This window comes from Stegodyphus dumicola, chromosome 6, assembly GCF_044657685.1.
Source record: "Stegodyphus dumicola isolate Sdum_Otavi_A_Nest chromosome 6, ASM4465768v1".
Taxonomy (NCBI): Eukaryota; Metazoa; Arthropoda; class Arachnida; order Araneae; family Eresidae; genus Stegodyphus; species Stegodyphus dumicola.
In genome coordinates, this window is record NC_140773.1 from 92,287,274 (window position 1) to 92,310,297 (window position 23,024).

The following is a 23,024-nucleotide window of genomic DNA, read 5'->3' on the forward strand; positions in this document are numbered from 1 at the left end:
AATAAACGCTGTTCTCTTAGAAACATTCTTTCTACTTCGTAATTTGATTGATTTAAACAAAAATGCATTTAAATCATGAAATGTGTAATTAGAAATATTAAACACAGGGGTTGGACTAACGGAAGACTGTTATTTGATCGGATGAGTGTTGCTTCATACCGTTTCCGCCGTCTGGGCGAGTTTACGTCTGGTGAAAGCCTTCCCAAGGCGGGGGTTCGGCCATGGTTTGGGCAGCCACATCGTGGTATCCCATGAGACCCATCATTAATGAGCAAGGTCACATCACTGCCAAGGATTATGTGACCATTTTGGCTGGTCACATCGATCCCATGGCGCAAATTTTGTTCCTGAATGGTGATGCCGTATTACAAGATAACAGAGTTTCCTGTTCACTCAGCTCACGTCGTCCAGGACTGGTTTCCTGAGCATGAAAGTGAACTATCAAACCTACCATAGCCACCATAGTCATCAGAAATCAATACTGTTAAGCCTCTGTGGGCTGTTTTGGAAATAAATCTGTTTGAAAGCTATCCCCGCCATCATCGTTAATAGAATTTGCCAAGGGTTTACAGGAAGAATAGTACAATATTCCCTTTCAAAGCAAACAAGATCTCTATTTATCCAATCTGAGAAGACTGCAAGCTGTTTTGAAAAAGCCAACGGTTTTCCTACACCGTATTATTCACAGCAATATGTTTTTATTTCGGTGTTTCCATATTTTTGTAAAACCCCTGTATTTTTATGAAATGACATTAGCTGGATTCATCATTAGATACTTAAAAACCATCAAAATCATTAAATACTTCGTTTCCGTTAAATGATAACTCTTTTAGGTTGCTAGCCGTTCGAGAAGCAAATTTAAAAAAAATATATAACGAGTATAAGAAAATGAGTGGCAGCCTCTAACAGTGTTCAGGAATTTTAAGGATATGTTATTTTTAAATATTTTGTGATTTTGCTGTTGAAATTTATACTAGTAAGTGCAAAAAATGTAATTTTTAATAAATAAACACATAGAAAGTCAATAATAAAAAAATAAAATTTTGCAAGTCTTCAAGACTTTTGGAAGCCTCCAATAAAATCTTAGTAAAGAAAGTGAACAATGGAATGATTAACTGAAAAGAGTCAAAAATTATATGCCAACAATTAAAACTGTATGGAGAATAATGAATATTTTTTTTTTGGTATCTGTGCTTTTTTAATCTTAATATCAGTTGCTTTGGAATTTTAATTTTTCAGCAACGAAATTTACAATTTTACTTCTTTGTACGAAGTAGAAGAATCGCGAAAAATAGTGATTATCATATTTCAACGAAAATATACATTATGTCCTCTCTCGAATCCATTTGAATGAATTTTTGAGTGACATCTGTATTTATGGACAGAATAAAGAGTTATTTTTCCCGAAACGGTATGTAAAATGGATTTAGAAGGAACTTTTTCGTGACATCCGTACGATACGGAACGCACGTACGTGTGTACGTATCTCGCAAAACTCAAAACCGATTCGCCGTAGCACGTTGAAATTAGGTAAAATTATGTATATAACATTTAGCTGTGCACCGCCCTTTGTTGTTCCAACTGGACGCACAAAACATATATGTATGTATACCCAACCTCTTACCCACCTCGGTGAGCCTCTGTGTTTTAGTTTATATTTTAGTTTATATGTTGGTAAACTGTGTATTCTTTTGCTTTAAAAGTGATTGAATTATGTTGTTCTTATTTCCGATTAAGGATTTTGCGTCTTTGGTTAATCTGCATTAGTCGTTGTAAATTTATAAAGTTGTAAATTTAAAAAAAAAAGTTATTTCGCTAAGCTAAACGTAGCGGCTATTTGTTTACATTCATAGCCGAAAATTTCGTCTGCCTATAAGTTGGACAAATTAGTTGTTTTTGATTAGAAATTCTAAATTTAATTGCGAAAATTGCTATCTAACTGTTTTAATTTTATACTGTTTTATGCTTTTCTGTGTTTTGTAATTTTTTATGAAGATAATTTGAGTTTTTCTGAATTTTTACCTTACCGCGAAGTGAGAGGTGAACTAAATCAATGAGAAGTATACCTCTGATGAAATTTGAGGAAATAAATGTAAATGAAATGCATAAAAAATTTGCATAATTTAATATGCCGTACAAGAAAATCAAGTGGCATCCACATCTGATTTTTATAATTTTTTTTTTTTTTTTTTTTTTTTTTTTTACGATTTTGGAAACGAAGCTGAAGCTAATGACATATAAGTACGGATTCTAGTGATTTTCAAATCTCACAATTATGCATTTATAAGTTTATTATGCTTCGACATATGAATGATAATCAACGATAGTTTAATACGTAAGCATCTTTTATATAAGCTTCAATCATAGACAATGTCTTTTTCCCTCTGTAAAGGAAGGGCCTGAGACTTTGTGTTATTCTTCTTGGGATGGCAAAATACTGGCTTATTTCAAATTCTTTAAACTGAAATTAACTATAATATAAAAACTAGTTAAGAATAGCTTGTTCCTTAAATGTGTACATACTTCAATATTACATGAAATGTTTATATCCTTCCAACTAGTTAGAAATATTTTTTCTTAAATGTGCATAATAAAAATTGCTATTTACTTCTTCACATTTTATGTAAATACTCTAATTGTCACATGGAGAGATAGGATACACATCTATAGCAGCAAAAGTAAAAACTGCTTAGGTTTCTTTTTCATTTACTCTGGAAATAACTAATTTAAGACAGATCCCCGGGAAGAGTCAATACAACTTCTAGAATTTTATAATTTAGTTTAAACATTGCTCTTTGCTGCAAGAAAGAAAAGGTTATTCATTAAGCGAATCTTACATCAACATCCTTAACTTAAGTGAATATAGTGAAAGTATGTACATCAATTTTATTAATATATATTCAAACAATGTTCCACTGCTTTTATTACATCTTCTTTCATTCGAGTAACTATTATTGGACCACTATCTAGTATTGAATGTGAATATAAAGTACGAAAGAAATAAGTTTACTAATATAGAGTAAATATGCAATTGCTATTGCAGTATTTTCCTCAAGCTGAATATTAAGTATGCACAATTACTTCAACTCCAGTAGAAGCAGATATTTTAACGCCTGCAATCATTGAAGCAGAAACGTTACACGATTCGTACGTGTTCAAGACGTCAAAAAATTCTGCGGAGTTAATGAGAAAGAAAGGTTTTGGCCAAGCTCTTTGATAAATTGAAGTTAAGCACGATAACCTGAGGGGTTTCAGAAATGTGCTTTAAGCGATCTCCTGTTGATTCTTCTGTAAAGAACAATGTGCATTTGAGTTTAACATGGCACCTGTTTTATCATAAAATGTTTATATTAAATCTTAAATTCATTAATAAGTTAAAATGAAAATATTTTGAGAACTGTTTATGTAGTATAAATACATCAACGTTTATTTTAGTTTATGTAATGTAATCTATAGGAATTAATGCCAGATGCTGTATTAATCCAAAGTTTTGTTGCTTCGTTTTAAAAAAAATCAAACACAGACATTAAAATTCAATCAGAAAAGGAGATTTATATAAAATGCTCTTAATTTCTATTTTTTTCTTTGAAATCTGCTTGCGGCATTAAACTAAGAACAGATGATTTCAGTGTGAATCATAATATTGAAGAATATCGCTCTAATGCTTCAGTTTTTCAATTAATTATATATTGTGCAATTTTATCTTCAGATGCAAATTTTGTTAGATTTCTAACACTCATATTTAGTGTTGAATTACTCAAGAGCTTTATAATTAGATACGAAGTCAAGTTATATGTTGCTATTCTGTAATGAATAGTGTATCAAAGATTTTAAATTCAATTTCATATTGCTTTCGTTACTTTGAAAAATATTACAGGCTATCTTTAACTGTGAAGTGAAATTTTATATTTTTAGCAAAGACGCTTGTAGTTTAATTTTAAATGATGGGTATCATTCAATCTCTTTAAATAATATGTTCTTTTAATTTGTTATTCAGCATTTATTTTTCCTAAATTACTGTACCAAGGCAGTTTAAGTTAACGTAATAGGTTCCACTAACTCTTAAATTTAAAAAGAAAATCCACTTTTTATCATATTTTGCCTGTTTTGTTTCGATTTAAAATAGTAAATAATTATGTTGTGTAATCTTAGGAGTAACTGTACATGATATTCTTTTGTAAGTCCCATTTACGCGTTTACGTAACTGTTTTTACTTTTATATATATAGATAGCATATTTACAGTTTTTAAATTTTTCAGAAATTTATTACTATTCATAATCAAAGACTGCAAACATGCCCTTTGGTCAAGAGTATTAATACTTTGAATACTTTGAAAAATATTATAATTAGATAAAAACATCTTTTTACATATTTTAGAAACCACTAATTATAATCATCTTTGATATTTATATATTCATTTCTGTCCTTGATAAAATAAATAAATATGAGATATATTTTAAATAAAAAATTCAATCTCTACAATTCAACATCTAAGAACAAAAATGATTAACTGAAAACTATATTGTAAATATATTAGAAGATAAAATTAGTTGTTAAGACAAATTAAGTTTATTTTTACAGATAAAAACAGATAAAATACTTTCCCAATGAGTCGTATACAACTGTCAACCATGATGGAATTAGTCCATTTGATTGATCCATTGTGCTACTCAGCTCACGATATTCGCAAAGAGGCAGCATTTTTAACTGGTAACAGATTCCTATTTTCGAGATTTGATTCAAATAATAATTTGATTGAATTAAATCAGAAAAAAATGAATTACTTACTTCTTTTTTTTTAAACCAGTATAGAGAAAAGTTTCAGTCACAGTAGAATAGTTATTTTCAGTCCAATTAGCTAGATTTACGATTATTCGGATCTTTTTTTTTTTTTTTTGAAACATTTAAGATTAAAAATTTGTTGTTAATGTTTCTCGAGTTCTTTTTTTTTATTAGTTCCATTTTTCATCTTTTCTTAACAAAGATAGAACGCTGTACTGGATTACATTTGAAGAGGCTAAGATTTAATTTAAATAAATGATTTGTAGTAATAATAAATATATTTATCTTGACTGAGGTTTAGTTCGTAAGAAATAGTTTACTTATTATTACTTTAGTTATTTTGCTATTAAATTAAATAAATAAATTGTATAACATAAAATAGGGCGTTGTAAAAAATTATTCGTTTTCTTTTCAGCGTGATGAAATAGAACTATAATTCGCATTTAACTGTAATTTCTAATTATGTGCATTTATAAAATAATGGTTGTGTGGTGTATTTAATTATGGCAAAGCACACTAGGGCTATCTGCCTAAGGGGAGGGATGCCTTCGTGGAGGACGTTCTAAGGGGAATTGGCTCGTATACACGTTGCACATGGGGAAAACCACGAAAATACCCATGCGACCAGCCCGTTCGCGGGATTCGCACCTCGAATCGAACTACCAGTGATCAGCGACTTTACCGCTCGGCCGCTGGTGGGCCTACAAAATAATGATAATAAATCTTCCGTTTCTATCCTAAAAAATGATTATTTATATTAAACTAGTATACAGCTAACTAATAGCTATCATATGTCGCTTAAAGCTCAAGACGCAGATAATTTACATAAAGCTTCAGCCAATAATAATTTCAGAAACTAAATCCTGAACGAATCAATGAAAAGAAAACCGAAACTACTTCTTGTGAAATGAAACTGAAAACTGTTCGAACGCGGTTTTACATTTTAGAGCACATTTCGCTTTTTGCTTCTGCTGTTACAGAGTTGCTAAGATTCAATGCTTCAAAGGTATGTCACAGTTTTATCAGTATTACCGATATAGTTCTATAAGAAGCAGTGCTCATTGCACCAATTTATCTGCCTTAACTATAAATTTTGGTCTTTAATGAAAATAAAAAGATATGTTAAATTCGGACATGGCTGTAAGTCTTTTCACAATCATCACATATTTTCAAATTAATTACTATTTTTTATGCTATCAAACACTTATCTTTAAATTACCAAATTATTTTGTATATATGTAATTATTTTGAAGGTATTGACATGGACATGCATAAAGTAGTTGCACTAAGGGTGTTAGCAGGCGTAATGGCTGATTTGAAATTCTTAACTCTCGAAAAATATAATCTTAATAGGAATTACATATCGTAATGGGCGCAGTCGCATTTTATCACATTTGTGACGTTTTTCATCATTGTGATTATGTGATTAATGGAAAAGGTGTTTTAAATAAAAAATGATGCTTTAAATGACGTGTTTTAAAATGAAAGCTTGATTCAAAATGATTCACATTTAATCCTCATCGGTTGATGAAATACTTCAGTTGCAAACTCAAATTATTATTCTCTGAAACCGTTAATGTTAATGCCTACGTTGATCGAGTTCTTATGCAAAATCATGGATTAATTTTGAAATGATGCAGTTTAGAGCAATTTATTGCAAGCACTTAACAATTTCAAGACAGAAATGGGAAACATCCAAATAAAAATAAAGAGTTGAGTGATTTTAGGAAATTAAAGTCAACATTTTATTTACACGCATTTTATTTTTCATTCATATTTTACATATCCAGTTCTTGTTGAAATAAGAGAAAATGTGCAATTCGCATAGCAGTAACTTTGTTATGAAATTTTATATTATTTAATTCTATATGTTTTCATCTTAATAACAAGCAGAAGTCAATTTAAGCAGATTTTAGGTGGCTTTTGGAAGATCTTTGCTTCTATTTTCTGGATATCTGGGATTCCAGAATAGTTTTTACAAATGATGTAAAGGATAAAAATTATAAGATTTAAAACTATTCTTTATGTTGAATTTGATTGGGTTTTCTCATTAAGAGTGAAATGACGAACGCTTTTATTTTACAATCAATCAATATATATGTATGGAAATAGCAAAAACTTTTGTTCCAAATAACAGGCAGAGAGTTAGACAAACAAGATTATGTATTTTAACTCGATATGATGGAAAGCAGAAGACATTCCAAAAGAATCTGGGTTTCGAATTGTTGCAGATGTTAAAGGCAAGAAAAATCAGTCTAATATCCATACATTATTAGGACTAGTTTCAAAGGTTAACATGTAGAATCTTCTTCTTCAGCTGAAGGGCAATAGACGAAATAGAAGTTTGTGTACAGACCATAAGAATAATAAAAAAGGAGAGAAGCTACTGGCGTTACCTATTGATGAAAAATAAAAACGAGTATGAAATGATTTCCATTCTTATCACCTGAGCACAGGTTTCTCTTTCATCATTTCAATTCCTGCAGCTGAAGATGAATACTGCAGTAACTATCTATACTTTAAACTTCATGCAAATTTATGAATATTACGCTTATTCTTGCTACTTAGCTCGTTTGCTAAAATCTAAAAGAGAAATCCCCCAGAAAAGAGCTCAATAACAAACTAATCGCATTCTAAATTAAACTGACTGTCTGCAAGCTCCGATAAAGACCTCGTATTCGTAACTTTCCTAAAGTGGAAGGATAAGAAATACCAGAAGCTTCGAGAAAAGGATTTAAAAACGACCTTTTCAGTAACTTAACGAATGTCACTTAATTTGGCAGGAATAGCCCAATGCTGCCTGGTTGCACAGATAGGCAGGTCAACTCCTCCATAACCAGATCACAAAGGCTAAGGAGAAGGATTTCTAAAGGTGTTTCTGGATCTACTTGAAGTATTTTACAATTTTAATATCAGTCGACTTAAAACTGAGCGTTATACACATTGATGCGAGAAAAATTGGGAAAACACAGAGTAAGGGGCTATAGATTCAGGATTAACATAAAAAATTCATAAAACACAGTGAAAATCCTATTAAAATATAAGTAATGAATAATAAGAATATAAAACGCTAAAGTAAACAAATAAATGCAAACATTTATAAACATTAATTTAGAAGTCAAACCGCAAAAATCAGCGTCATATTTGAAAATTTTTACAGGATTAGTTTGGATGGTTTTACCGAGCAATTAGCCTCAGTTGCCAAAGTGCAAATGAACGAGGCAAAATATAGTGATAAGATGAGAATGACTGGACAGGAGTTAAGCTACTGGCGCTATTTATTGATGAAAGAGGAAAACTAAAACATAATTTCCTTAGGCTGAAGGTAAAGCTGGATTGGAGTTAGGATCATTAACTAGAACAGAAAGATTTATTTGAATGTGAAACGTCTCTAGAAAATCTAATTTCCCAATGGAAGATAGTATTTGAATAATTTTGTCTGCTGAAAAATGGAAATTATGATTTTCGGATAAAATGGAAAGTGGGATTCTTTGCAGCCAAAATTATTCAAAAGACCTCTTCCATTATTGAAACTGATTTTCTGACGTTTCATTTTCTGACATTGAGACGTTTCATATTCTAGAAAATCTTTCTGTTCTACTTAACGGCCTTAAATCCAATCCGTCTTTATCTTCAGCCTTTAAGGTAATTATGTCTTAGTTTTCTTGTTTAATCAATAGATGGCGCCAGTAGCTTACCTCCAGTAGCTCCAGCCGTTCTTATCTTATCACTATATCTTATCTCGTTCATTTGCACTTTGGTAGCTGAGGTGATCGTTCGGTAAAACCATCGAAACTAGTCCTGTGAAAATTTGCAAATATAACGCTGATTTTTCTTGTTTGACTTCTAAACTAATATTTGTTTGACTTCTAAACTAATATTTTACCTTAGTGTACAAACATTTGCAATATATCGTTTCTTGAGTGGGTTGCCCAGAGAATTTGGAAAGTAAATGTTATTAAAACCTTAATTTTAACCTAACAAACTATATTCAAAAGAAAATATTAAGTGAGGGAAAAATCTCTTATTATTGATTCCAGGGGATCTTGAGAATTTCAATATTAATCAGAAAAAGGAGGCAAAATGCAATAAAATATGGTTTGTTTAATTTAACGATAAGTATGCAGAATGCAATTAATTTTAATAACTAAAATTTATAGATGGAACACTTTTGTCAGAAATTATTAGACAATTATTGAGATCTTACTTATAAGTCTTAGCCTGCTATGAAGAATTAGGGTTCTTGATCGTCTTAAATCTACTCGACATTTGTAATCTGCCTCATCTTCAGTGAGAACAGGAGTTAGCACCAGCAAAGGAGGATGGACACTAATGTTGAAATAAGCTCGTCCTTCCATCTCCTCCGAAGGAAAATGGCGGGCATTCTTCATAGGCACATTTCTTATATCCAGTGTATAAATGGGATTGGGCATATCTACTCTGTACCATAAGATAAGAGATGCTTCATCATCTTCCAGTGGCGTTGAAACATTGCAAGGAATGTAACCTGTTTCACCGACAACAGCTTGAACAACATCAACATCTGAAATAAATGAAATATCTTGAAATTAAAAACTTGTAGATAAAAATAATACAAAAATTTTACTTAATACAGACTTCTAATAGTATAGATAAATAAGAAATTTAACCCCTAATTAGAATAAAATGCGTATTTTACAATCGCGTTTACCACAATGAGTAAAACTATTTTAATGTTATTAAATTCCCAAAGAGTTTAGTTTAAAATAAGTCATTTTTGGTGTAAAGGTGTTGCTGACATAAGAGAAATATTTTAAGAAGTAGAATGAGAGAACGTCTCAGGTAATTCACATAAGACTATAATGGAATAAGATCCTACGAAGCATTATTTAGAAGGATCGAAATCATATAGAATTTTTCAATGGACTTTCGATATGTTGATTTAAAATTCCATTAACCGTTACTAAAGGAGAGATTATCACATGGGCTATTAACATCTTGTGGGAGTATTTCCATATGTCAATCTACTGTTCGAAGGATACACATATTATGAATGACATTTCTTGCGTTCTGAGCTTTAAATCTCCGATTGATTTGCAAAGAAAGTTCACATTTGAGCCTTCGATGAATTTAATTAGAATTAAACCAAAAATGTTGAAATATGTTTTATATTACATAATTCAGTTTTATTGATGTTACTTAAAATGTGATTCTTCCTGAATTACAGAAGTTTCAAATGTCATAAAATCAATGCAATATGGAATATGCTTTTTCAGGCTGTGTATGGTCACATGCATTTATAGCGAATTCGGATTGCACAGTGTTATGTTTTGGGTACAGCCCAATCTCTTAGGTACATTATTTCATGCTTTACAGCCAGCCAAAAAGTATACACAATGCTAGTGGTGAATTTATTGGACATAAATGCGAACTTTACTAATGTTTTTAACCTTATTGTTACTGTATTTTTCTTAATATTTCTTCAACATTCTGTTTGTAAATTTTGCAGTTTTTAAAATCATCCGTCATTAAGCTATCATGATAGCAATAGACGTTAGGAGGTCTATTTTAAATGGATAGCTGAAGAGGCGGGAAAAGACTCGAAGAATCAAGAATAGTTTTAACATCTGTTTTTCAATATAGAATAAAGTGACCGCACCTCTTGATTTTGGCGGGACAGTCCCGCTTTTTTGAGGACTGTCCCGTGTCCCGCCAATTTTTAAAAATTCTCTGCTGTTTAGAAAACATCTGCATTTCTTATTTTAAATATATTGTAAAAATGTATTACCTATTATTTATTAATTATTATAGTAAATATAAAGAAATAAAAAATATATAAATTAAAAAATACATAAAATGCATGCAGAGTCAAATAAATTAGCGATGTAACGAGTTAGATTTACTCGGTGTGTTACTCGGTGAACATTGTCATTACGCCTTGTCAAGGAATATGTATTGTTAACGGAGGAACAGCTAGATTAGCTGAAGGGCTATTTGCTTTCCACATCATAAACACAATCAAAGTTTCAGATCAATTGATTGTACGTCGCAAATGATCAAAACATTGTACGACAAAAATTTGCATGTGCAAGGACAAAAAACGAAGCAATTATTTGTAATGTTTTTTCACTATATTCGTTTTCACAATTGCAGAAAGATATAGATAAATGCACATTTATATCCATATATTATGATGGTTCCAACCACAAATATTTAAAATTATTTCCCACAATTGTTAGAATTTTTGATCCAGAAACAGGAATTAAAATTAGAATATTAGATTTTATTTCATTGCCGGGTGAAACTTCATAAATAATTTTTCATTCAATAAGTATTATTAAAAAATTTTAACAATAAAATTTTTGCCTATGGTGAGGATACCACTAATGAAAATTTTGGTGGAAAAGCTAGAAGAGGCATCAATAACGTTTTTACGAAACTTAACGAACATTTGAATAAATAAATTATTGGGGTAGTTTGTGCAGCGCACATTCTACACAGTACTATTCAAACAGCATCTGACTTACTTCCGGTGGATCTTGAAAATATTATTGCAAAAATTTATTCGTATTTTTATATATACTGTGCGTGTTGAAAGTTTGAAGGATTTATGTGAAAGCGCAGAAATCAAATATAAAAGTATGGTGTGTATTTAATTATGGCAAAGCACACTAGGGCTATCTGCCTAAGGGGAGGGATGCCTTTCGTGGAGGACTTTCTAAGGGAAACTGGCTCGTATACACGTTACACATGGGGAAAACCACGAAAACGCCCATGCAGCCAGCCCGTTCGCGGGATTCGAACCTCGGACCGAACTACCAGTGTTCAGCGACTTTACCGCTTGGCCGCTGGTGGGCCAAATATAAAAGAATTGGGTGACATTAAAAAAGGAGATTTTTATGGGAATATATGGAAAAATCTTTTTAATATATTAGTAACCATTATCCGAAAAATAATAATTTTGAAAATGATTTTTTGATAAGGTAACATTGGTAAAAAGATATGTTACTAAAGGAAAAATTAAATGTTGGTTGTCTGCAAATGTGGAAACAGACAAAAAAAATGAACGGAGTTATTCCTCCATTTTAAACAGAATAATTATTATGAATGAATATATGAAATATTAAAAAATATAAATATTTTGAAAATTGCAGAACATACGCTCTCCCTTCCATGAACAAATGTAGCAAAAGGACGTGTTTTTTCTAGTATCAATAAAATATGGACAATTAAAAAAACACAGTTGAACATTAAAACTTTAAAATCGGGATTAAGGGTAAAATATAATTTGATCAATTCATGTGAGAAATTTCATGATATTTTAATAAATGATCCGAATCTATTACAAAGTATTCACTCGGATAAAAAATATAACAGTGAAAGAAAATCATAATTTTTTTAAATAAAATTTTAAATTAATTAAAAAGCATAAAATTCAAATTATAGTTTTTTACAAATATTTTTATAGTTACCAATAGCTAATAATAAATATATTTTTGTATATTTATAGAGAAGTATATGAATGTATACAATAAAATATATTACTTTTTGAATTATTGGTCTGCTTTCATAACTAAATTATAATTCTCATTTCATTCCATTTGTTCCGCTTTGTCTTAATAAAATGTGGTCACTTTAACACGTTTACCGTAACGTCTCCAGTCATTTTAATGAAATGAACAATTTGAATGCTGATGAATTTGGACAGTTTTACGAGATGTTATCAATCCAACAGTTGTGTGCATCAACGTGTGCATCGGAATTAAATTATCAGAGTTGCGAATTTGTGAATCATAATTTCTGTCAGTTCCTGCAATATTTGAAGCGAATGCCTAACTGACTAGTTTCAAAATCCAAGATGCATAAAAGCGTGCGAAAATTCTCCTTATTCCATACGAAATTAGTAGAAACATATCGAGCTTAGCGAATTCGTTTGATGAATAACTACAAAAAAGGTATAAATGATTTCAATCAATAAATAAAATTTTCTGTCATTGATTTTTGAAAGATTTATTTCACACAAAAAACGTTACAGTGGATTAAGATTGCTTTCCTGATTTGACATGCAACATATACCATGCAAGCTTATGGAATACAGAACTTCATTACGCAAAGCAGCAATTTATTTGCATATTTTGCAAGAGTACAGCAAAATTTCAAGTTGTAATGTTTCTTTGCCGCCCAACTTGCTTAGTGGTTAGTGACATAAACCGCTGAGTTGGATCCCAACCCAGGTTTGCTTCCTATATCTGTGAGGAATTGGTTACCGAACCAGCAGATGCCAGCCGCAGTTAGCCAGGCCACAGCCCCGAGGCGATCAGGAGAAAAATCTAGTGAGCACAAATTAAATTATATATACATATTGCATACACTAGACTAAAACCTGAATGAAAACATGAAAAATGCGATTATTAAATATAATTGAGCTTTGTACGTATTACGCAGCATATGCATATGTTACAATGTAATGCAAACACCAGTGATGCATATATAATACTCACTAAACATTCCATAAACACTTATATTACTAATTACAAATGCAAATGAATGGAAAAAAAAAAAAAAAAAAAAAAGAGGAAATTTAACTTCCAATAGTTTCGTTCACTAGGCATATGTTTTACCAGTCTAGTATGGATTTTACCTTTTGCCGAGCAACCCTGTTAGGTTTTATGCTCTGAGATTTGTAGCCAGAAGTTTATGCTTGGGAGTAGTTAGAGGTACTGACCGTCGTAGCGACAAGCTCGGGTTCGAATCTATGAGTAAGCGTGCGGTTTGTAAGTATACAGTGCCTGCTTAGCCTGAAGGAACTCTAAATACACTGGGAAGCGAAAGTTCTCTCGAGAGGTTAAATGGAAAACACGGTTGGGAGATCGTCGGATCGTCCCTGTGTATTCTCTTTTAAAACTGGGGCGGAACTGTATTGTTAGTGCATCGAGACTATACCTGTACAGCCACTGATGAATTTCTTTTGTCCTGCCCACTTTTGTCGGTACCTGCGCATACAATTTTTGTTTCTTGATGCAATCTTGATGCTAGTAAGCTCCTGGCGACTTGCTACAGTTTATAGTATTCGAAATAACTTAATGGAGATTATCTAGCAAATCAGATCCAAGAAGATGATGGAAACAAAGATATAAGGGATATAACAAAAATAATGTCACAACTGTAAGGGATAATCAAATTTTCACCATATTGTATGGGCTCAGAAAACAAACGGTCAGCTTAATCAATAATTTATGATTCATAATAATTATCCAAGGGTGAAAGTGAAAGGGAGGGAAAAAGAAACATTAAATTGCAATTAATGCATAGTATCATTTTGTTTTTTTTCAAATTAGAATTTTCAATCACAGCTCTCGATAAACGCACAGTACTGATCGGTTTTGAAAGATTAATTCGTCAATTTATTTAAACTTTGGGATAACAAACGATATTATTTCATTCTGAATACCTCTAAGTGCGTGTATAGCGACCTAGATTTTTCAGTCATTTTAATGGCTTATTAAACGAAGACTGAACGTATTTTCAATTCATAAGCTAATTCTGTATATTTTAATTATATAGTCATATTTAATGTATATTTTGGAGCGAAATATTCGTCTTAGAATAATGATCTGAAATATGATGCTATGTAATTTATCATCATCTTTGGATAATAATCCAAAGGCTAAAACTGAAAGAAAGAGGATAAAAACATTAAATTGTAATTAATATCTATTTTTTTATTTCAAATTAGCATTTTCATTAACATATCTCGGTAAACATGCAGTGCTGATTGGATTTTTAAATATTAATTGTCAATTTATTCAAAATTTGCCATATCATTGGGTTTTATATCAGTTTGAATACAACTAAGGGCGGATATAACGAACTAAACTTCAATCACTGTAATGATTTGTTACAACGAAGACTGATTATATTTTCGGTGGTGTAAGAGCTAATTCTGTATTTAATTTACATTTCAAATATAAAATCTCACGTAAAAAAGAAATAAATTTCTGTAAAATATAAACAGCACAATTTCGTTTTGAGTGTTTTAAGATTTGATATAAGAATAACAAAGGTTTGATTAATGGAGAAATTTACAAACTTTGTAATGAACCTCCATCTGAACAAAGAAATTCTAGAAACAGGCAATACTTCTGAAGTATCAATTTTCCGGTATCTTACGAATAATGCCGAAAACGGTGAATCTTATTGGTGTTTCACGGGTTGAAGTTGTGGATTTCCAATCGAACTCTTTATGAAAGTTTCAGATGATGATTGCATAGAAATAAAACAGGCTTCAAAAAGAGAATTTAGGCACAGACAAAGCTTATGTTGATTATAATATGTAATAGATAATAAAATCAAAAAGTGATTTTTCATTCTCTCATTCATAGCAACTATAAAACTTTCAGTTAAGGTAAAATTAATAAGATACGTAAAAACCTACCATGTTTTTCTTTTTCTTAAATATTCTCTATTATAATTAAAGTAAGCAATGTCTGATTAACCATAAAATCTGAAGACATTGGTGAAATCTGAACTGAAAGCAAAACACAGGCGTAAACAAGAACTAAAAACTAAAAGGTAAAATAAAGAACTAGAAAAGAAAATAAATATGGATGGTATGATGTGTTGTCATCAAGGGAAAGTACACAGCTATACTTATGCTAATTTTTCCTTTCCAGAAAATATTTATTGATAAATTAGTAAATGACATTTAATTTCATCCAAAATCCGAGTTGGGCAAGGTACAACCGTTATCTCCAGCAGAGTTCTAATAACAAAAGCGTGAAAAAATGTTGAATTCGCCACAATTGTGGTATTTTGCTTTGGGGTCATTGGTGTTATACTCGAACTTTTCTGAGCTATAGTATTTAGAATTCTGTTAGGTATTTCTTGTTTTAATTACGCTGAAAGGTTTAAAATAAAAGAAATATGTAGTAAATTTCGTACATTAGATTTGTTTATTGATCTTGAAAAGCATTGTCGATTCAATAAATTTGTTCTTAACCGTTTCTTTACTGAATTAAAAAAGTTAATAGAATGTTAAGTTGAAATTTTATGCTTTTCTTTTCATATTTGCAGGCATACATATGCTAATATGCGTACATTTATGCATAGAAAAATAATGCAAACTGAAAAAAATATATTCAGACATCTCTAATATAGAATAAAATGATCCTCTATCGATCCATTTGCCTTTATTTTACTTTCATTCCATTTCTATTTAGAAGATATTTGAAAGCTCAGTAAGAGAAACCACAGCTAGGATCTATACAATTTTGACAGCCCACATTCTTAAGCCAGGAAGGATTTTCTTATATTTTTTAACCTATCATCTCCTTTAAAGACATAAGAAAAACATTTTTTCGAGCACTTTGATATCTTCTATATCATAAATTCTACTCTTGACATGCGATTCTATGAACAAATAGAAATCCGCCCAAATGCTTTCTGGATAAGTTATTGTTCTTTTTCTTTATCAAGAACATCCTAGAAAAGTTGGGATTCGACAATTTATCTAAACGTTACAGAATCCGGAGTTCAACTGACAGATGATGCACATTGTGTTGGGTAAAATATGCTAGGCCCTCTTAAACTGTGTGGTAAAAAGTTTGAGATATATTTTAAGAATCTCTGAATTTAATCAATGAAAATAGGAAATGATTTCCACTCATGTCTTATAAGGCTGGAAAATAAATAAGTTTTACACTTATATATCCACTTTTATATATTAAGTGAAGTATGTACAGAAAAATATCGATATTCGCAAGCGCGCAGGTTTTGCGGGACGTGAGGTTTCTCGGATAGCCGCTTATACACCAGTATCTGAAGGACATCTGAATCCCAAAATTTCATCCTACGGAGAAATGTATTCAATTATATCGCCGAAAAGCTTCGGAACTGCTTTATCATCGATCTCATATCGAAGAAAAGCATCGACATATCTTTCTTTTACTCAGAATACCACGTGGAAGATGAGTTCTTGTGTTTATCTTGCAAGCTGACCTTCAGCTAGTAGTGAATAGCATAATGGAATGATTTAAAGCTAATGTCCAAGAATGAAGGCAATTTCTTGATTGTTATTTATTTAGTTTCCCGTGTAAAGTTCTGCAGTACTTATTTTCTGATCACTAGTTTCGAGCGAGGAAATTCCAATAATTCACACTTACTTGCAACTCATAAGCATGTGATCGTTCTGAATTATTCTCCAATGGTAAACCTGCATATTAGTTTCTTTCTCTCCATGCATTTACACTCATGAGGTTTTATTCGAAGATGAATCTATATGTAATCATTTTCCCATTAATCAGAGGTGGATTAACTGGGACGGGTCAAACCAAACGTTAGTTTGTTTATTTCGGAACGACAGAAAAATTACTCTTAAAAACCATCAGAATAAAGCAGAGTTTCTAAGAGAAATTTAGAAAAAGAGAAAAAAAAATGCATGATATAACAGCAGTGACAGCAAATGAAGAAACAGTATTTAGGAATTTTTTATTTTCATTCATAACTGTAATTCATTTGATCAAAGTCTCGAATTTATGAATATTGCTAAACCATTCCTTAAAACTAAAATGCTAAATAGAAAAACGTAAGTTAAGTGTTTTTCCATCGACTTCTATCGAAATACAAAATTATTGTAAATAACACACGCTTCTTTCTAATTAAGATACAATAACACGCCGAAGAAGTATTAATTTAGAAGTCAAAAAAAAAAAAAAAAAAAAAAAAAAAAAAAAAAAAACAATTAGCGTTATATTTCCAAACTTTCTCAGTACAAGTTTCGATGGTTTATAAACCATCGAAAATACTCCTCTGAAAATTTGGAAATATAACGGTGATTTTTGTTGTTTGACTTCTAATTTAATGCTTCTTTCTTTTGGAAGTGTGCCCTACTTGCTTTTAATACTAATTTAATTTACATAACCAAATAAAATTATTCTCAAAAGTTTGCTTACAAATACATCAGCACATTCCTCATAATTACAAAATGGATTATTCCTTTTCCTCTATTTTTCAACTAGTGTCGGATTAAACACGATTTTTGAATAATTTTGGACATCATTCCCAATAAATTATAATTTATTTTTATTAAAATGCTTATGCTTCCCGACTACATTTGAACTTATTTCATCCGCTGTACGAAAATGAGAACAGCCTTAAATAGGAAGAAAAAGCAATGTTTAAGAGAGTGAGGATGCGCAACTCCAAGGTTACTAGAATTCGACATATACTTTTGGAGACAAGAAATACTTCGGCTTGTCATGTTACTGACTCATAGTCTGCTTAAGAGCAATTACTGCCAAAAATAAAATGTAATTGTGTGTTCGTTTCTACTATTTTTGGAAGAGAAGTTATTTCATTGTTCTCGTTATTGAGAAGAGCTATACTCTAATATAATTGAGAAGATCTTTCGCTGGTCAATCTTAAAGGGACGAAGCCATTTGTGCCCAGCTTCAAAAAGTTTTATATCTGTCTCCGTTCTCAATCTGAGTTCTCAATTTCCTCTAAATAATGAGTAGTAGTTTATAAAATTAATAAGTTAGGTAGTAAGATAAAACTTTAAACTGTAAATTATACATATTTAAATTCATGTTGCCTGTTATTCCCAAGACAAGTAATGCCTGCTAATTTATTTACTTACTTTAGGCTGATGTCAGAATAATAAAAAAAAATAAAAAAAAAGCTTTATTTATTTTATTTTTTGTGTATTAATTTATCGTTCAAATAATGGTAAAAATATGGATGAAAATTCGTCTGCTAGGCTAAATGTTTACAGTAGAATTTAGAACTACGCCAAAATTAGTGGATCTTTATGAATGAAATTAGCATGTGCCTACCTATCCGAAATGGAAATATTATCAGACGTACACGCGAATTATAATAAACTTTTTCCGGTTTCCCATAGGCCGACCAGCGGCCGAGCGGTAAAGTCAATGAACGCTGGTAGTTCGGTCTAAGGTTCGAATCCCGCGAACGGGCTCGCTGCATGGCCGTTTTCGTGGGTTTCCCCATGTCTTGGAAAGTCCTCCACGAAGGCATCGCCCCCCTTAGGCCGATAGCCCTAGTGTGCCTTGCCATAATTAAATACACCGGTTTACCATAAGGCAATCTAATAAAAAAACTTAACGATATAAAGGTTTTTTAGCCACAATGAATATCACCTAATATTTAATGCTTGCGGTAAATCCATAAAGGTATTAGGGAAATGCATTTCATCGTAAATTCACATATTATATTTTAAACATAAGATTTTTATTTATGAAATTACCTATTGTTTAAAATGTAGTTAATTTATTGGAAATTGAAATTAATTTTGCATGAAATCAGACATGCTGAAAGGAAGATGCAACTTGAAACTGCTCTCCTGATATATGGCTAACAACTGAGAATGACAAATATTGTTTTGATGATGTACAAACACAGCTTGAGCAGTGCCAGATTAAGATGTTCGCTTCCAAAATTGTTTTCTACACTTTTAACGCACTATTTGTCACGCGTGTGTAATAACATTTTATTTCGCCCTTTAATGAATATTCTATTAATTAATTCTACTACGTAAAGGCGGACATTTTCCTTCAGAGAATATTCAGTGTTAATCTCCACCGTGAAATACACTTTAATGTGCTATTTTATAGTTTTCAGAAAATTCGGATTTGACTTGCACGAAATGAATTTCCGATGAATTACCGTTTTGGTAATTGAATGAAATAGCTTTTTTTACTTTTTTTATATGATTCAGTAAACTCTAATATCTAATTTGTCTTCTTCCTGTAATCTCTTGATGTATAAATATTTTCTTTAATTCGGTCTATTTCTTCAAGCTGTTTTATTTTTACTCAGTTATGTGTTTTGTAAGCAGCGTTAAAATATTTAGCAGATATTTCCTTGATTTTTATATCTGTTATAAAGTACTGAAGAATGTGAAAACTGGAAACTCAAATTAATACTTACTCTCATATAGACTATGAAATCCAAGCATGACTATATAGTTTTAAAAAACAAAATTAAAAGGACTACAGTAAACAGTAACACTTAAGCTATAAATGTCTAAATATGTATCACTAGCATTTTTTATCACAATACTCTACGTCTCAACTGTTATATTTCCAAATGCTAAAGGCTATGAAACAATATGACGCATGTATTAAAACAGTTCTAAAATAATGATTTATCTGTTGGAGAGTTATCGTTAGCTATCAAAATTGCGAACACTAGAATTACCACGGCGTGCCATCTGTCACCTAAGACGTAGTTTTTTGCACACTTCAGAGTTGTGTTTCAAAATTAAGCATTCAAATTTTCGAACTTTCCCTAAATATTCAGTATAATGACATAAAACAAATTTAGTTGAATTCCAAATATTACTTTTTTTGTTTACATGTCTTTGTCTGTTACATGTCTTACATGTCATGCGTTTTGTTACATAGAACTACCATGGGGCTCATAGCTGACCCGAACAAAATAATGTCTTTTTTATATTTCAACAAGGATTTCAACTGTACATTTTTCAATTACAAAAGAATAGTATAAGGAGAGGTATTGCACATGCTTTTTACAATAGGCTGAAAATGGGAAGGGGGTGTGTCCACACATATGGCTTGCACCTATAGGCGGATGTGTGAACGTTTGTGATAAGAAGCTATTGTATCTATTATGTATTGGAATGTTGTAGAATATTCCTATCTCTGTTATATGCTAGAAACTAAGTAAAAAGAATATTTTTCCGGTTGTAAACTGCACGGAAGGAAATAAAAATTAGTAGCATTGCAGTTTTTCAACGTTTAGTGATGGCACCTTGCAGGAGAGGTCTTTCGAAAGAAGAAATTTTGAAATTGCTAAATGAACTTTCAGAAAATGATTCTTTCGATGATGAAATTCATCGAAGACATTCATCTTTTGATGATGAAATTTTGTTACAAATGACGAAAGAACTATTAGGGATATAATCTCATCTTCCGAATCCAATAACATTCCTATAATTTCCTGGAGACTTTGCTTAAATGATAAAATTTTAAATATCATAATGAAATGTACAGAAAAGGAAGCAAGATCAAAACTAAATAATGAAGCTTCGAGAACTTCTTTTGATGAGCTACACTCCTTTATGCAATCAGTGCCGGGACGAGGGTGAGGCAGGTGAGGCACTTGCCTCAGGTGAACAAATGGAAGGGGAGAAAAATTAGCTATCCGACCAAAAATTCAGAAATTTACTTTTAAAACTTATAATTTTTAATTCCGGAATACATCAGTGAATATTAAAGAATTTTGTGTTATAAACAATCCAGCTAAAAAGGGAAAAGAAAAACTAATAGCATTAATTTATTCTCAAAAGACATGAGCTTTCACCGTATTGTATATAACATTTTATGACATTAAAATTTGTTATTGAAAGTAGCTTTAAGGAACTAATTACAAATATATTCCGTTTATGTGTAGACTAACGGTTCCCAACCTTTTGACTAACGCGTACCATCTGAACAAAAACTGAAAACCTGCAGTACCACCACTGCAAAGTACTAGTAATACCACCACCACTCTTGAACAAAGCTCAGATCGCATAAATTTACGATTGTTAGAGAAAAAACTCAATTAGGATGTTGGAATTTTAATTTTTGAATTTAAAATTTAAAAATACTCTGCTTCTTTGCGTACCACCGGTTAAGAACCCCTGGTATAGACTAAACGTTCATAGAAAATACTATACTACTGGCATTAGTTGTTCTTTTCTGTCTCTCATTAGTTCGACTTAAAGTTCTTTACTTAGTCATTTCAAACATGCCAAAGCCTATAAACGGAATATAGGCGACGATATAACTGCTGAGTTTTGCAATCTCACAAAATGAAATGTACCATATTATTAGTTATTGAACTTTTTTTTTTCTTTTCTTTTTTTTTTATGTAAAATTCTCTATGAACGAGGCGAATCGAAGTTTTGTCTTGTATTAACACTCATGTTGCGCGGGAACTGTATGGATTGTTTTATTGAAAGTTATTTCTGAAGCAGATGCTGACCCAAGTAGCACATGACGTAGCAAAGACGTTACTACACTTTTCAACCTCTTGGACCAGTTTGCAACGTCTTTGCTACGTCATGTGCTACTTGGGGAAGGATTAAACCAATTTGGTCTATTATTTCTCAAATGGGATATAAAGATATAAGGTAAGCTAAATGTTTTGTAATAATTCTATTTTATTTTTCAATATAATCAATTGAAACAATAAAATGCATTTTTTCAGTTTTAGAGAACTAAAAAAGGAGGTTTAAAATTGTGGAAGTTTTGGTTTACTTTGTGGAAGATTTAAGACAAAAGGCTCTGGCTAATTCTAATGTAATTAATTGATTTTGACGTAACAAATATCCTTAAAAAACTAACTAACTCTAACGGGATTGAAATAAAAATATATTTAAATGATATGCTTCTTCCTAAAAAAGATTAGAAATTCTCGTTGCTGTGAATAAAAATTAATGATAAACACCTGTCATAGTCGCGAAATGAAATAGATAGAAGTTTCTTCAGTTAATTGATGAGGCGCAATAAAAGTAAAGATAAAATATGAAATATCATTAAATCTTGATAATTTTTAAATTATGCTTTTATTGTCGAGATATCATGAGATTGTTAGGAAAAAAGTGCCTGAAAAGCCAAACCAATGGCATATTTAAATTAGATGGCATATAAATTTCTGCTCAAGCTCAAATAATCTTCCGGTGAATAGATTAACTGATGAAAGCTTCCGTGAATATTAAAGACTTATTTCATTGATTACTCTATTATAATGTTGCTCGCTACGCTTTATGCTTTAGAAGCGATGCTTTCGTGAAGGATGTCCTGATAGAACTGTCTGATATTCAAGGTACAGAAGACTAAATGCAGTCAATCCGATTACTATAATAAACTGTTTGAAAAAGTTGCCTATGTTAACCCATAACTCGGCCAGTTCTGAACGCGAACATTAATGGACAGACCACAAATGTAGAAATTATTACTTAGTAGTTGATAAGAAGAATTTCTGCGATCAAAATATCTCTTTAAGTGCTTAAAATGAAAGTCACAATTTTACTTAAATTTTACTTAACTCACCGAAGAGGATTATTTGCGGAACTGCTTTAAAAGTAAAAAGAAAAGAAAGAAAGAACTATAAAATTCATATCATATAAGAGAATTTCGACCAATGACTGAAACATGTTCGTATAATTTTAAAAATGCGAAATGGTTTCAGTATAACAGCCATACTCAGGTTTTATTTTATTGCAATGCACAGAGGA

At 31.1% G+C, this 23,024-nt stretch overlaps 1 protein-coding gene across 2 annotated transcripts in view; it reads right to left on the minus strand.

Moving 5' to 3' along the window:
* LOC118185611 (protein turtle-like) overlaps window positions 1–23,024 on the minus strand; it is an 886,541-nt gene that overhangs the window by 490,187 nt on the left and 373,330 nt on the right. For both annotated transcript variants that reach the window (XM_085818674.1, XM_085818673.1), the window contains exon 2: window positions 8,991–9,326. In XM_085818674.1, the coding sequence (XP_085674800.1) occupies window positions 8,991–9,326 (336 nt within the window). The remainder of the gene's footprint in view (window positions 1–8,990; window positions 9,327–23,024) is intronic.